This window comes from Stigmatopora nigra, chromosome 15 (assembly GCF_051989575.1).
Source record: "Stigmatopora nigra isolate UIUO_SnigA chromosome 15, RoL_Snig_1.1, whole genome shotgun sequence".
Classification (NCBI taxonomy): Eukaryota; Metazoa; Chordata; class Actinopteri; order Syngnathiformes; family Syngnathidae; genus Stigmatopora; species Stigmatopora nigra.
The window spans coordinates 313,263-326,370 of NC_135522.1; the positions used below are offsets into that span (position 1 = coordinate 313,263).

The window sequence follows — 13,108 nt, forward strand, 5'->3', positions numbered from 1 at the left end:
AAAGGATTTTTAAAAATCCCACCCCTTAAAAGGAGAAAGCTTCAGTTTTGTGTTGTTTACGATGTTTGTTGGTGCTAAAAAAATATTTCAATGAAAAGAGCCGTTGATAACTTTGCAATATTATCAAACAACAGCAGGTGGCACAATGACACTCTAAACGCTACTTGTAATCAAACCACTTCCTATCATGCGCAGTAGTCGGCAGGGTGGAGGAATGATGGCGTCTTCGGCTGCTCGCTGTTCCTCACGCTGGCTGACTGCGGTGGTTTCCTCCGGCCACCAGCGCCGTGCGGCGGGCGTCGTTATCCCCCACGCCCGTGGTTCCAGCCGGGGACTTTGCACCTTCGGAACCGGGTCGCTATGGACTGGTGCCAGAGGGGTTTCGGCGTGTGGCGTGGCTGGCAAAGGGTTGACATTGAGAGGACTGCCGGGTAAGCGCTAGCATGATGCTAACTCGGTGGCGTATGAGCATGGGCTAGAACTCTAGCCGTATTTCTCATGTCTTTATTGATGTCATGACACCTTTTACGCGCTATGACAAATTTTTGGCTGTAAAGTTAAAGTAAAGCGTTGTTTTGAAACGATGGAAGCATTGTTGGGATACATAGTATCGCGAGGATAAGGATATATTGTCACCCGTCAGGTTTCAAAGGTCCCCTTTGCGCCTTTCACACGAGCTCCACTGGCAACAGTAAGCAGGACTTCTACCAGGTCCTTGGGGTACCTCGCACAGCAAACCAGAAGGAGATCAAGAAGGCCTACTATCAGGTGCGCTTTTGCCACTTGGCTTGCCCGCTTCCATTTCGACTCCTCGTATTTTCCCAACCCGACCGAGCATTTTGTTTTCTTCCAGATGGCCAAAAAGTACCACCCCGACACAAATAAAGACGACCCGAACGCCAAGGAGAAATTTGCTCAGCTGGCGGAGGCTTACGAGGTTAGTCCCTAGTTTCTTTTTTTTTCTTTCTTAAAAAACACTTGAGCCTCCACGATTGTTTGTTCTTTCAGGTCCTCAGCGACGAAGGCAAGCGAAAGCAGTACGACACGTACGGCTCGGCGGGGTTCGATGCCGGGCAGGGCGGCGGCGGCGGCGGGCGGCAGTACTGGTCCGGCCAAAGCGCCAACGTCAACCCCGAGGAGCTTTTCCGCAAAATCTTTGGGGAATATTCCGGAGGACGGGGATTCGGGGACTTTAATGCCATTTTTGATCAACCGCAAGAGGTCGGTGGCGTATCCAAGCCACTCGGAAATATGACGCACACAACTGCATAATGAAGAAGAAAAAGCAAAATTGCCTCTTTGGTAAGTCTTGGCGCTCTTTGCTTTTCCCTCTCCGCAGTACATCATGGAATTGAGCTTCACCCAAGCGGCCAAGGGCGTCAACAAGGAGATGTCCGTCAACACGGAAGCGGCCTGCCAGCGCTGCGAGGGCAAGGGCCACGAGCCGGGCACCAAGGTCCAGCACTGCCACCACTGCAACGGATCCGGCATGGTAAAGTCCGCAAGAAGCTTTTGGAGATTTGCCGCTCGCTCCCGAGTCCTCGGCCTAACCGTCCGTCCGTCCGTCCGTCTCTGTATTTTTCTCACGGCAGGAGACGGTAAACACGGGCCCGTTCGTCATGCGCTCCACGTGTCGACGCTGCGGCGGCAAGGGGACGGTGGTCTCCCACCCGTGCCACGCCTGCCGTGGGGCCGGGCAGACCAAGCAGAGGAAAACCGTGGTGGTGCCCGTTCCCGCCGGTCCGTGACGCCGCTAAAATGGCATCGTTTCCCAATGGCGCCGTGTCGTCCGAAATCAAACCATCCCTTTGGCCTCTCGTCCTTCAGGAGTGGAAGACGGACAGACTGTGCGAATGCCCGTCGGAAAGAAGGAAATCTTCATCACCTTCAGGGTAAGCGAGCCAAAGAAATGACTCAAATGATATACGTACTGTATTGGCTTCAATGCATTATCAGCTTTTCCCTCCTGACGTCATCAAAAGGGTATCGTTTCAACGATTTGCTCCCTCTAGTGTTGAAGCTGGGAAGTGCAAAACAATGAGCTGAACTTGTTGTGTTTCAATGTCATTTGGGTGGAACTCGTCTGTGGTTTCAGGTCCAAAAGAGTCCGGTGTTCAGGCGGAATGGCGCCGACATCCACTCCGACCTCTTCGTGTCCGTGGCCCAGGCCATCCTGGGGGGCACGGCTCGGGCTCCGGGCCTCTACGAAACGCTCAACATTGCTGTGAGACCATTATTATTATTATTTCTTTTTGACCGGGCTCGTCTGGCTCGTTTGACGCCGGGAATGTGACGGGTCAGATCCCTGCCGGCGTCCAGACCGACCAGAGGATTCATCTGGCGGGGAAAGGAATCGCCCGCGTCAGCGGTTACGGCTTCGGAGATCATTACGTCCACATTAAGATCAAAGTCCCCAGGTAAGACGGCCAAGATCAGAGGCGATCGCTCTGCTCGCCTCCGTGTCAAAAGCAAACGTCCCGCAGTACGCTGACGGACCGGCAACGGGCGCTGCTGACGAGTTACGCCGAGGACGAGGCGGACGTGGAAGGAACGGTCAACGGCGTCACCACCACCGCCACAGGTTTGTGCCAGATGAGGGAGAACTTGCAACTTGTATACTCTTGAGCTAAGTACAGTTAGCCATTTCAGGTGATTGTGCTTTTTCTCTTCAAGGTAAAAGATCATTCTGGACCTGAGCGCCCCAGAGCCCACTCGTCTACCCTCCCTCTCCACACGCACGCGTCCAAACGGGGCAAAGGAGGTGCGGCGCCGACCGTCGGAAACGCTTCTTTCATCCGTTCTAAGAGACTTTCAAAGAAGGTGAACATGGCAGTTGGCATACACACGCGCCAATACATACACAAAATTCCATTAAAGGGTTCCTTGTCAGAAGATTCTGCTCGTCCCTGTGCTTCCATTCCAAACGTCTTTTTGGTAAACCGTGCATGGCACCTTTACTCTTGAAATTCATCTTTTAAAACGTATCATTTTCCGCCCAGGTCATTGAGATGACACGATAAATAGCGGCCGATAATGTTGTTCACAGAAGCAAAGGCAAAAATTCTTTTGGGTTTTTTTTATTTCACGATAGACGGTATCGTTCAAGTTGTCCAGAAAGTCATAGTACAATATTCATGCTAACGTCTAGAAGCGTTTCACTTGTTGTCGAGAGGGAGAAGGCAAATGTTCCAAATGTTCCAAATAGTCAAGACTTCAAATTCCGACGTGTGCCATTCCGACGTGTCAAAGGAAGCGGGCGGGATCGGCATGACCAATCGATTTGCTTTCCGTTCCCTTTCAGCCGTACTCAAATACATTTGTAGAAAAACAACCTTCCCATAGTAGTATTACAGTATTGGGACCATTTTCAAAAGCACTTTACATCCTTGGTGTTAGTGTTAAACACAGCAATCATTCAAAGAATTGTCCGTTGCCACGGGATACCGCATTCGTTTGCTTGCATTTTTTCCCAAACCACGTTCAATGGGCAAACTGCTCCTGCATTTGCATACATGAATGGATGGAAATGGAGATAGATTTTTGTTGTTGTTGTTGCCGCACGTTAAGGCAGTTTCAAAAGGACACAAGAATACATTTTAGGGAAGGGAGAGGGGGAAAAAGCATTGCATTATTCTCACACACACACGTCTTCTTTCCTGAGTCAAAACGGAGACCCTGTGTACATAAACATACGCATCGTGCATAGTATGTTTTCCAAAGCAGCTTCTTCATGTGGCCTACAGCACTTTTAAACCGTTGTTTCCATTTATATTTGGATAGGATGATTTGCCTTTTTGAAACAAGTCATTAAAAAACAAAGTTAGGTTTTAAAGTCAAAGCTAAAACTAATTCTATTTACAAAAACAGTTTCACTAGAAGCAGAATGAGCTTAGAATGACACCATCGGGCAGTTTTTGGTTCTAATCCCCAAATTAAAATTGATCCCAGCAAATCCAATGTGATGGGGGAGCTCATGGATTGGATTGGTTAAAGGGCAAAAGGAGCTAGAAGCGCACAAATTGGATGTGAGAGCAAATGGTGTCACGGGACAGACGGACGGACGGAGGGAAGGATGGGATGGTGCAAAGAAAGGAGGTAGAAAAATGAAAATGTTTCCTTCAAATCCACCCTTGACTTTTTTTTTTTTTGGTCTCCTGAGAAGCTTTGTGGCGGTTCTCCTCTGGCTCCCCCTCACATGACGTACCAGGCCAGGAGGCCGGCCAAGAGGGCCACGCAGGTGGCCACCAGGAAGTGCCCGCTGGGGTGACTGAGGACGGCGGCGGCCAGCTGACACGCCTGCGTGGTCCCGCCCGTGGCCGCTGAAACGTACAGAGAGTCTTCCAGTGACTTTTCGAGACAGCCCATGGGCCGGCCCCCTTTTTTTGGGGGGGGGGGGGGGGGGGGAAACGGGTCCCGCGAAAAAGCACCAAATAGACGCCACGTACCCGTTTTGGCAGCATAATAGGGGCACTTGCTGACGTCGCCGCCGGCGTCTCCGTGAACGGGCATTCCGCTCTCGGAGTCCTCCTCCCCCTCCTCCTCCTCATCTTCCTCTTCCTCCATGGCTTTGCCAATCTCCTCCAGCTCTTCGAAAACCTGAGCAGACAGCCGCCACATGCACTCGGTGAGCGTCTACCGCCCGTACCGGATGTCCACGGGTTGATATTTGCTCCCGTTTAGCAGGCTCACCTCCATGTTGAAGCGAAAGGCCTCCACGGCCTCCTCCACCACTCGCTTCTTGGTGTCGGCGTCCAGGTCCAGCTGGTTCATGCGGCTGCGGTAGAGCTGCTTGAAGGCCTTGGCGCTGTGGATGCCGTCAAACTGGTAGAACTCCAGGCCCTCCCCCGTGGCGGGGAGCTTGAGGGCCCTCTGCACCACCTTCTTGAGCACCTGGCCGCCGGACAGGTCGCCCATGTAGCGGGTGTAGGCGTGGGCCACCAGCAGCGCCGGCTCCTCCCGCCCCACTTGCCGGATGCGCTCCACGTAGCGGCGGGTGGCCGGCGAGCGGCGGATGCGGCCCTCCCACTCGCCGCCGTAGAAGAACTCCAGGTCGCGGGCCAGCGGCTCGTGGCGGTGCAACTCGGCCGGGAAGTACAGCGGGGCCAAGTGCGGGTGCTCCTTGTTGCGTTCCATTTCCTCCTCCATGGCGCAGTACGTGTAGTACAGCGCCACGGCGCCCAGCTGCCCGACAGAGGTCAGCGGCGGGTTTTTGCGCCGGGCCGTCGCGCCCTCACCTTGAACAGTTCCCGGCTGATCCGTCCCCGCAGGAAGTCCTTGACGAATCGGGTGTTCTCCGCCTTCTCGTGGACGTCTTTGGTGCCGGCGGCCAGCATCTCCGACAGATCCTCGGGTCTGCCCGGACCAGGAGTAGAAGAGGGTGACGTTGGCGCGGAGATGTATGCGAAGGAGCTCCTCACCTGAGGTTGTCCCCTTGCTCCTCGTGGACGGGTCCTTCTCCGTTGGACAGGCTCTCCGCGGCCGCCGCCATGATGTCTGCTTGGGAACTCGGCCTAAGAAATCTTTACCGGATATGTGACAATGTCACGTTGAAAAAGGGGTCACGTTTGGACTTGTTTGACCATAAATTACATGTCTATTTATTGGTCATGAAGACGCAGAAAATCATAGCCTCCGACCTTAACCCAGATGGCAAGCAATTAAATCATTAAATTCCTATTTACCAAAGAGCCCGGGGAGGCTTTTATCGCCCGACTGATGTTGTCGATGTCGCCGAGCTTGCAGTCAAGATGTGTCAACGGATTGTGTTGAAAACAAGGGATCGACGCTGGTTGCCACGAAAAGAAAGTGCAAATTGATACGAGCAAGTCAGTCAGGTCAATGACACGCTCGATGATACTGGCGCACACACAAAAAACAACAACAACAAAAGGCCCTGTGTCATTTCACGCCGGCTCCATGTGTCAGAGCTGCAATCGCGTCAGTTATTGTTCCAAAGAGGCTTCGAAAAGCCGTAGCTTACACGCCTGCGAATTGTTGTCTGTTTATCAGAAAATCCTCGCGATGAAACGTCATTTGGGAAAACAATAACAGCTAACTTGGCTGGCTAGCGGCACGGCGGCTAATCCCTAGCGAGCACCGAGGAAACAAAGTTCCATCGGGAGTCGCTCGATCAATTTACAACAAGAAGCGCACAGGACGTTGTTTTTGCTGACTTGTCAAATTGCGATTTAAACGGCACAACGGTAGACGATCGGCGTAACGCACTATACTGACCTTCACTCACTGCGGCCACTACGCGTCGCTCGACTGTGCGACGGCAGGCCAGGCGCCCACAGCGCAAGTCAAACTCCTCCCCCAATGCCGTAGATACGTAGAGGAAACAAAGTTAAAATGTTTTTTTTTTCTGGGATGAAAACATGTATTTCTATTTTGTGAAACAGGCTCAACTCTTGGCCACGAGCCATGTAAAGAATGTCAATCACACCACCGTCTTTTTAACTTTTGGGTGAGCTTTCACTTCCGTCTTCGTCATAACTACGTGAGAGAAACCTCGAGGTCGATTCCAGACTCGTTTCACATCAAATATAAGTAACCATGACACATTTGGACTCTTCTAATGCACTCATGCTGCTTTAACTGTCACTTTGAAGCTAACGCCGGTTAAAGAAACATGTCAGTGCTGAGTGCGGTGGAGGCAGCCATCAAGTTGTCCAAAGAAGAGCAGGCGAAGGTGAATGGCCGCATTCACTTCTACAGAGATTTACAACAAAGTTTGTAAGTACGCCATGTGAGCTGATTGCCAGTCATCTTTCATCTTCACATGTTTGGAAAAAGTGGACATAAGCTGTCGACTGTTGAACTCAGCCGAAAGCGTGAGTGCTGCCACCTGGCGCTGTGGCTTAGTTGGTTAAAGCGCCTGTCTAGTAAACAGGAGATCCTGGGTTCGAATCCCAGCAGTGCCTTTTTCATGTCGTCTTCAAGAATGAACTACGGACCTTTTAGGGTGCAATTTGAGCAAAGCACAATCTGGAGTGAATATCTTACAGTCATTGTAGTTTGAATCTTATTGATTGTATTTGTTGGCCTTCTGGAATTGTAGATAGAAGCTGTTTCTTTTGCCCACAGGACAGCTCCAGATGAACCAAAAGCCACGGACAATGCTGCAACTGGTAAAGTCGCCATTAGTTCAAGTATCATTTGAGCAATCATTTCATACAAGTCAGTCAATTGAGAACATGGCGGCGGTGGCGGCGCGTGAGCCTCATCTCTCCCCGGACACCTGCTAAAAATATTGACGTGTGTTTGTTCAGACTTGCCCACTTCATCCCCCCCAGCGGAAAGGCTAGAAATCCAACTGCTGGAGCAAGCGTTAGAAAAGGCCCTGCAAGTCCGGACTGGCCGAGAGACCCCGAGGAACCCGGATGCCGTGGCCAAAGCGGCCCGGGGAAAGGGGTCGCCTGGCGCTGACCCCAAAGCGCCCAAAAAGCTCGGTATCTCCAGGTCCTCGGCGCCCCGCCTCGCCGGCGGGAGGTTAAAGAAGGGCACCGACGCGGACGCGTCGGCTCGACGACGGCCGCCCACCAGTGGAAAAGCCACGGCAGTGGCGGGGACGCAACGCCAGGCCCAAAGCGTGGCATCTCAAGAAGGAGAGGCGGCCACGAGGTACGGACTGTCCTATTTTCATTCATTTTTTCCCAAAGTACTGCTTATCCTCGCCACGGGCACCTGAGCGTCCCGACTCGTGGGCCGGCATTGACCACGGTAGAGGTCTTTTTTAGAAGGCGGAGCCCGCCGCCCCCCGCTCGGATCCCTGGCAGGTTGGAGCGCGACGGGTGGGCCCAAACGCCGTACGTGGATCCCAACTGACTTTCTCTTTGGACAGAATGTGGGACAGAGTCAGCAGCTCTCAGAGGAAAGCGGCGCCCGGGAGGAGCGCCTTCGTGGAGCGAATGAGAGCCGCGGTACGTTTGCCACCACGCCCCGGCCAACGACTCCGGGTAAATACGTCTGGGTGCCGTCGGCAGTTTCCCGAAGACTGGCCCGGCGGCAGCCCCGAGAGGAGCGCGGCGCTGCTCGCCGACCTGACTCGCCGGGTGGACCGACTGGAGCGCCGGTGCCGGACCGTGGACTCGCCGGGTCGGCCCAGCCCGGGACAAGCGGGTGAGTGCATCTGTCGGCCGCTCGCCTGGCTTTCCCGACGCAAAATGTCGGCTTCCCGGATCAAATAGGCCCTAAAGATGAGCATTGTCCTCCTCGCGCTTTCCAAAACGTCTCATTGTTTGATTTGATTGACGACGTAACGAACAGCCGGCCTCACGTTGGATATTTACGATGCCGTGAGCGTACCGACTTTGGTCTGGCCAGAAACGAGGCTTGTTTTTAATTAACCTTGACTGGCGAGAGCGTGCATGTCTTTTCAATTCCCATCAGGCCTTTTTATTTCTACTATGGCTGACCAACGTCCATTTTGAATTGGATTCCGGCCTCTCAATTATTTTTTTTTGAATGACTGCAGAGTGGCCAGAAGAAGACGGCTATTCCCGCCCAACGCTCCAGACCCTGCAAAAGATGGCCACGGAATTGCGGGCCACGCTAGAGAAAGCAAAACAAGGTAGATTGAGACGGAATTGGAGCGGAAATGATTTGGGGGAGTCTCACAGATTCATTGGACTGGTCCCGTAATTGGCGCCGTATTTTCCCACCAGAGTGGGAAGCGTGGGACGGACGGCGACCGGAAGGAGTCCCCCTTGACGCCCGGGAAGCGCGCCCGTCCCCGGCCGACGACGGCGCGGCCCTCGGCTTGCCCGTGAGCGTGGCCTACACGTCGGAGGACGAGCTGCGACGGATGGAGGGCGTCAGGATGAGGGTGGCTCTCCTGCAGCAGGAGACGGACCTCCAGCAGGTCAGTCCCTTCAAATTGTTCCAGTGTTGGGAAGCCCCGACTGACGCCGGCGCTTCCTCTGACTGTGCTCCGGCGTCCGTCAGGCCCTGGTGGACGCTTTGGCCCCCGCGCTATCCTCCGGCCTGCCTCCCGCCGCCGAGGCCGGCGTGCTGCGAGACTTGTACTCCTTGCTGGGCGAAGGAGGTCGCCGCTTCCCCGCCGTGGTCCTGGACTCGGATTCCGACTGAGGTCCCATAATGGCCGACAGGTGCGTCTGGGGAAAAAACAAACTCTCGGTAAACAAACATCGTTCAATCGCCTTGGCTTTTTGCCCAATGGTCCGTCCGCCCGTTTCCCATGCCACGTATCCCACGAACAACACACAGGAGGGGACGGTGAGGCCATGACGTGTCATCTGAAATGTCAGTCGGGCAAGGAAGGAACGGCGCACAAATTAGCCAGCATTGACACTCCCACCAGCACGGACGGTGCAAACATGTGCCGGATTTTTCGCAGGAGAAGGCGCCAGTCGCTGTGAATCTCATCATCCAAAGAAGTGGAAAAAACACCCAAGTGGCATGGCAGCATTTCTAGGCAGCCATTTTTTTTGGAATGGATCCCTAAAAACCGGGAACAAACCAAGTATCCGGGAAAAGCCGTCCATTTCTAATGCAAGAGAGCTTTAACTGGGCTTTAAACCTCAACCGGCGTGCTCCACTCGTCTCCAATTAGCCGGTGGACAGTCATCAATCGTTACGTTTTATATTCATGCCTTTGCAAAATAAAAGTCATTAATGGAGTACCCCGGACAAATTGCAAAATACTCTTGCCAAAAGCAATTCACCATCTGCTATGGAAAAACTCATTTTGTCACCCAATGGGAGGCCAAGGAAGGGTGTACGTCGAGGGGCCGGCGCCTTCCGGCCCGGGTGGCCGTCGGGTCGAGTCTGGTCGGGTCGGTCCCGGACAGACGAGGCGACAGGTGGCTCCCTCCCGGTTCGGCCAGCCGGACGTGGGTGTTTGGGGCCCGCGGAGATGACCGCGGGCGGGGCGGCCATATGCCGGCCTCGGGAAACGCCAACATTTGCCCCCGAGGAACTGGGGAAAAAAATGACTTTTGAATCCCTAAAAATGCTCAAGAAGGCAAGTCCACATAGCTGGCCCGAGGAGCCAGCCCATAAAGAAAAGTCTCTTTTCTGGACTGCTAGTCGCTTTTTTGTCTGGGTTTGACGACTTAAAAGAAAGCCACGGAAAGGGAAAAGCTCCCTTGGGAATCCTGGCTTGCGCTCCAAACCTTGCTTTTCTCCCAGAAAGCCCGTTTGCCTCTGTTTGGCGTCGCCTTTCTCCTCGAGAGTAACGCCGTCGGCCGCTTAGTCACGACGACCATCTGCCGGCCCGCTTGGGGCCGGGCTTTGGTTAGCGGCGTTCCCCTGGCCGTGGAGGAGAAGGAGCGCGTGGTATCCCGCGGGAAGCCAAGACGACAGAAGAAGACGCCATTTGCATACATATGAGAATATGAGCTCTCCACTGATCTCCCGTTGTGGGCCTTCCAGAAGCTTTTATCTCATCACCACCAGACAGACAACATTTTGTTTTGCTGTCATTAAGACCTGGCACACTTGATCCTTTTGCCAAGCATTTTCACCTAGTCTGGACACTTGTCCAGACTAGGTGCACGTACCAGAGGCCCTCTGAGGTTGCTTTTGATCTCCCATCTGGATTTAATGTGGGCTTTGCCCCCGTTTTCTGCCGTCTTTTTACGTTCAAAAGCTTTTTGTGGGTTTTTATGGAGCAAGACGCGGCGTGACGAGCGTTTGCTTGAGTGGGTGGGACGCCAGCGGGGGCCATCGTGCGTGGGCTCCACTGGCTGGTTTCAATTTTCCCCCCCGTCACGCCCCGTGGCGCTTTCACGCTTAGTACGAGAAGGCCCGGGTAGACGTCCACGTGCACCCCCCCCCCCCCCCCCCCCGCCGCTCTTGGCTTTACCAGCCACGGTGGACACACCTTTGTTATTGCAGCCCCCCCAGGGGGCCGCCGGGTTTCCCACGTGTGGCACAAAGGAGGGCCGGCCTTTGCGGCACATCCCGCTCCGCAACGTGGAAAAGAGCGCAATCCGGGGGTATCCGTGGAAGAGAAGAGAGGAGCCGGGAAGTCTCCCCTTCCCACTCTTCATCTTCCCCCGTCCTCTCCCGTCTGACGTCATCGGCGAGAAGGTCCAATGGGGGCGCGCCGACTCCCCCGGATCCGCTCCTCCTCCCCCGGCCGCTTTATATGCCGCCGGCCACGGCGTCGGATCTCAGCGCGCGACGTGCCGCCTCGGAGTGGGCTTTTAGAGGCGACGTGCCGGGAAAGCTTGTCCCGCTCCGCTTGGGATTCCGTCCAGCCGTGGGCGCTCCGCCCCGCCGAGGGCTTTCCTTTCGCGGATCCCGTCCGGGGGATGGGCCGTGGCGTGGGGCCCCCGGAGGCGCTCTCCTCCTTGGAACGTCTGTCCCAGGCCACCGGGGGCATGGAGAAGTCTTGGTACCGTTGCATCTTTCCCTTCGGGATCATCTCCCTGGTCATCGGCGCGGCGGGCACGGCGGTGACCTACGCCTACCAGGACTTGCCCCAGACCAAGGTGGCCTCTCTGGTCCTGCTGGCCTCGGGGCTCACGCTCTTGCTGACGGCCGCCGCCTGCCGGAGCGGCCGCCGCAAGAGGAGAAAGGAGAAGGAGGGCGCCGCCGAGGGCTGTACGCCGTGAGGTGCCGGGAAGGGCCGGGCGGATTCGGAGAAACTCCGGCCACCCGGGTCGGCCAGGTGACCCCAAAAGGCGGCGGATGGGCTCCACCGGTCCGGCCCGGGGGATGACGGACGGATTGGTTGGGTCCAGACCTGTTGGGAGACTCTCTGCCGGGGTGCGAGCGGGGCAACCCGATCCGCCGGCGTCAGCGGACGCCGTCACTCCCGTGTCCCGTGACACCGCAGCAATGTGTCGGGGTCGAGCTCTGGCTTTTCTGACGCAATGGGAGAATGGAACACGCCGTCCGTCTCAGCTAACCGGGATGGTCACCCCCGGCCGGCCGTTTGGCCCTGCTCATGCTGAATATCCTCGCAGGTTCAAATGTTATAGAAAAAAAAAGGCATCTTTTACTTGACGCGTATACTTGACAGGCAAGCTAAAAACAAACTACGACCGTCCGGTCTCATCGGCCCATAGACAAAGAGTCGATGTTTTTCTTCCTTTCAAAATGGAGGAAAAGTCTACCTCTGTGCTCTATGTTTGGGTGGGGGAACATTGTCATTTTTGTCCTTTTTACAATTTTTTTATTGTACTTTGGCAACCCCAAAGTTTCCCGCTTCTGCTGTCGGTCCAGATGTGCTTTACTCGCAGACTTTGCTGATGCGTGTGCCTCTTTGACAGTGGTGCAATTAAATGTTCTGTTAAACACACGCTTGCCTCTTTATCCTCATTTTCTGTCATTTGATTTTTTCAAGTCTTAATTCTGCCCCTCTCCCTGTTTTGAATTCAAACTCTAAGTCAACTACTCCGAGTAAACTTCTCGACCTGTGCTTTGAACTTTGTTTTGATGATTCTCTTGTAGTAGTAATGTAACACTAATGCATGTTGATGTTGTGAACCATTCTTAGCAGGCAGGAAAAGAAGGCTATTGACTTGTCCATAAATCAATTAGAGTGGGCGCAATTTTTCTAGGCTGTGGCTAAATGCAGCAAATGACTCCCATTTCCATCCAATGAGCCTTTTACTGGTCACTTTGTGTTTTCTCCAATGCACTGGGGTGGAGTTTCCATGGAAACTGGTCTCCACCACATGGAGAATGTCACAGCCTCTGCCCACCTCAGGTCACCCCTCGCTGAGTTTACAAGACAATTTGATAACAATACGCGACGACAACAATGACATGTCCAACACGCCGACCATTCCATTATCACTTGCAGATGACCCCATTGTTCTTCTGCATTACACACACGTTAACGTGAGGGATATCCCTTGATCAAAACACTCTGGGGTTGTTTTTCTACTAAAGTAGAGAGGTTTTTGTGTATTAATTGGACAAATTGAGTTCTCGTCATTTTAGTTCTCGTCTTGCTCCCTCGCCTACTTGGTAAAGTTTAAAAGAAACATTTTAGTTAAGGCCGTTTGACCACAGATAGCCAATGGTGTGCGCGCGTGTGTGTGTGTGTGTGTGTATCGCTTTAAATGCTGTACCTTTAAATCGTACTCTATTCGCGCAGTCGCACAATCCTACCGAACCAGCTTGTTTATCA

General features: G+C 54.0%; 4 protein-coding genes and 1 non-coding gene across 13 annotated transcripts; 4 read left to right on the forward strand and 1 right to left on the reverse strand.

Moving 5' to 3' along the window:
* Positions 1 to 174: 174 nt before the first annotated feature.
* Positions 175 to 2,894, forward strand: dnaja3a (DnaJ heat shock protein family (Hsp40) member A3a). Its single transcript, XM_077733772.1, has 11 exons — positions 175 to 431; positions 644 to 768; positions 854 to 937; positions 1,009 to 1,221; positions 1,340 to 1,492; positions 1,593 to 1,740; positions 1,828 to 1,892; positions 2,096 to 2,224; positions 2,302 to 2,417; positions 2,484 to 2,581; positions 2,674 to 2,894. Exons 1-11 carry the CDS (start codon positions 188 to 190, stop codon positions 2,694 to 2,696), a joined length of 1,398 nt encoding a protein of 465 aa, XP_077589898.1. The 5' UTR covers positions 175 to 187; the 3' UTR covers positions 2,697 to 2,894.
* A 167-nt stretch (positions 2,895 to 3,061) lies between these two features.
* hmox2b (heme oxygenase 2b) lies at positions 3,062 to 6,435 on the reverse strand. Of its 3 annotated transcripts, none has more exons than XM_077733780.1 (7): positions 6,235 to 6,435; positions 5,682 to 5,785; positions 5,418 to 5,519; positions 5,235 to 5,352; positions 4,690 to 5,181; positions 4,446 to 4,596; positions 3,062 to 4,319 (listed from the first exon to the last, which is right to left on the reverse strand). In XM_077733780.1, exons 3-7 carry the CDS (start codon positions 5,486 to 5,488, stop codon positions 4,192 to 4,194), a joined length of 960 nt encoding a protein of 319 aa, XP_077589906.1. In that variant the 5' UTR covers positions 5,489 to 5,519; positions 5,682 to 5,785; positions 6,235 to 6,435; the 3' UTR covers positions 3,062 to 4,191. The 3 variants fall into 3 exon arrangements, with proteins under 3 accessions (XP_077589906.1, XP_077589907.1, XP_077589908.1); XM_077733781.1 differs by having other exon boundaries at positions 5,682 to 5,856; XM_077733782.1 differs by lacking the exon at positions 6,235 to 6,435 and adding an exon at positions 5,981 to 6,228 and having other exon boundaries at positions 5,682 to 5,856.
* tedc2 (tubulin epsilon and delta complex 2) lies at positions 5,219 to 9,641 on the forward strand. 7 transcript variants are annotated; one of them, XM_077733774.1, is made up of 10 exons: positions 5,219 to 6,466; positions 6,612 to 6,735; positions 7,087 to 7,130; positions 7,272 to 7,623; positions 7,740 to 7,778; positions 7,844 to 8,121; positions 8,477 to 8,572; positions 8,667 to 8,863; positions 8,947 to 9,138; positions 9,229 to 9,641. In XM_077733774.1, the coding sequence occupies exons 2-9, from the start codon at positions 6,632 to 6,634 to the stop codon at positions 9,088 to 9,090; spliced, it is 1,254 nt and encodes a 417-aa protein (XP_077589900.1). In that variant the 5' UTR covers positions 5,219 to 6,466; positions 6,612 to 6,631; the 3' UTR covers positions 9,091 to 9,138; positions 9,229 to 9,641. The 7 variants fall into 7 exon arrangements, with proteins under 7 accessions (XP_077589900.1, XP_077589904.1, XP_077589899.1 ...); XM_077733778.1 differs by lacking the exon at positions 5,219 to 6,466 and having other exon boundaries at positions 6,487 to 6,735; positions 7,844 to 7,922; positions 7,986 to 8,121; XM_077733773.1 differs by lacking the exon at positions 5,219 to 6,466 and having other exon boundaries at positions 6,487 to 6,735.
* Positions 6,850 to 6,923, forward strand: trnat-agu (transfer RNA threonine (anticodon AGU)). Its single transcript has one exon. It is a non-coding gene; the product is annotated as a tRNA-Thr (tRNA).
* A 1,168-nt stretch (positions 9,642 to 10,809) lies between the features above and the next one.
* Positions 10,810 to 12,271, forward strand: LOC144208115 (uncharacterized). The gene has a single exon (XM_077733783.1). The coding sequence runs from the start codon at positions 11,061 to 11,063 to the stop codon at positions 11,580 to 11,582; it is 522 nt and encodes a 173-aa protein (XP_077589909.1). The 5' UTR covers positions 10,810 to 11,060; the 3' UTR covers positions 11,583 to 12,271.
* Positions 12,272 to 13,108: the final 837 nt, after the last annotated feature.

Coding starts and splice junctions, on each gene's coding strand:
- dnaja3a (XM_077733772.1), top strand. CDS start 188: ATGCGCAGTAGTCGGCAGGGTGGAGGAATGATGGCGTCTTCGGCTGCT. Junction 938..1,008: donor AGCTGGCGGAGGCTTACGAG/GTTAGTCCCTAG, acceptor TTGTTCTTTCAG/GTCCTCAGCGACGAAGGCAA. Junction 2,418..2,483: donor ATTAAGATCAAAGTCCCCAG/GTAAGACGGCCA, acceptor AACGTCCCGCAG/TACGCTGACGGACCGGCAAC.
- hmox2b (XM_077733780.1), bottom strand. CDS start 5,488: ATGGCGGCGGCCGCGGAGAGCCTGTCCAACGGAGAAGGACCCGTCCAC. Junction 5,353..5,417: donor GAGCAAGGGGACAACCTCAG/GTGAGGAGCTCC, acceptor TGGTCCGGGCAG/ACCCGAGGATCTGTCGGAGA. Junction 5,182..5,234: donor TCAGCCGGGAACTGTTCAAG/GTGAGGGCGCGA, acceptor TCTGTCGGGCAG/CTGGGCGCCGTGGCGCTGTA.
- tedc2 (XM_077733774.1), top strand. CDS start 6,632: ATGTCAGTGCTGAGTGCGGTGGAGGCAGCCATCAAGTTGTCCAAAGAA. Junction 6,736..7,086: donor AGAGATTTACAACAAAGTTT/GTAAGTACGCCA, acceptor TTTTGCCCACAG/GACAGCTCCAGATGAACCAA. Junction 7,131..7,271: donor CACGGACAATGCTGCAACTG/GTAAAGTCGCCA, acceptor GTGTTTGTTCAG/ACTTGCCCACTTCATCCCCC.
- LOC144208115 (XM_077733783.1), top strand. CDS start 11,061: ATGGGGGCGCGCCGACTCCCCCGGATCCGCTCCTCCTCCCCCGGCCGC.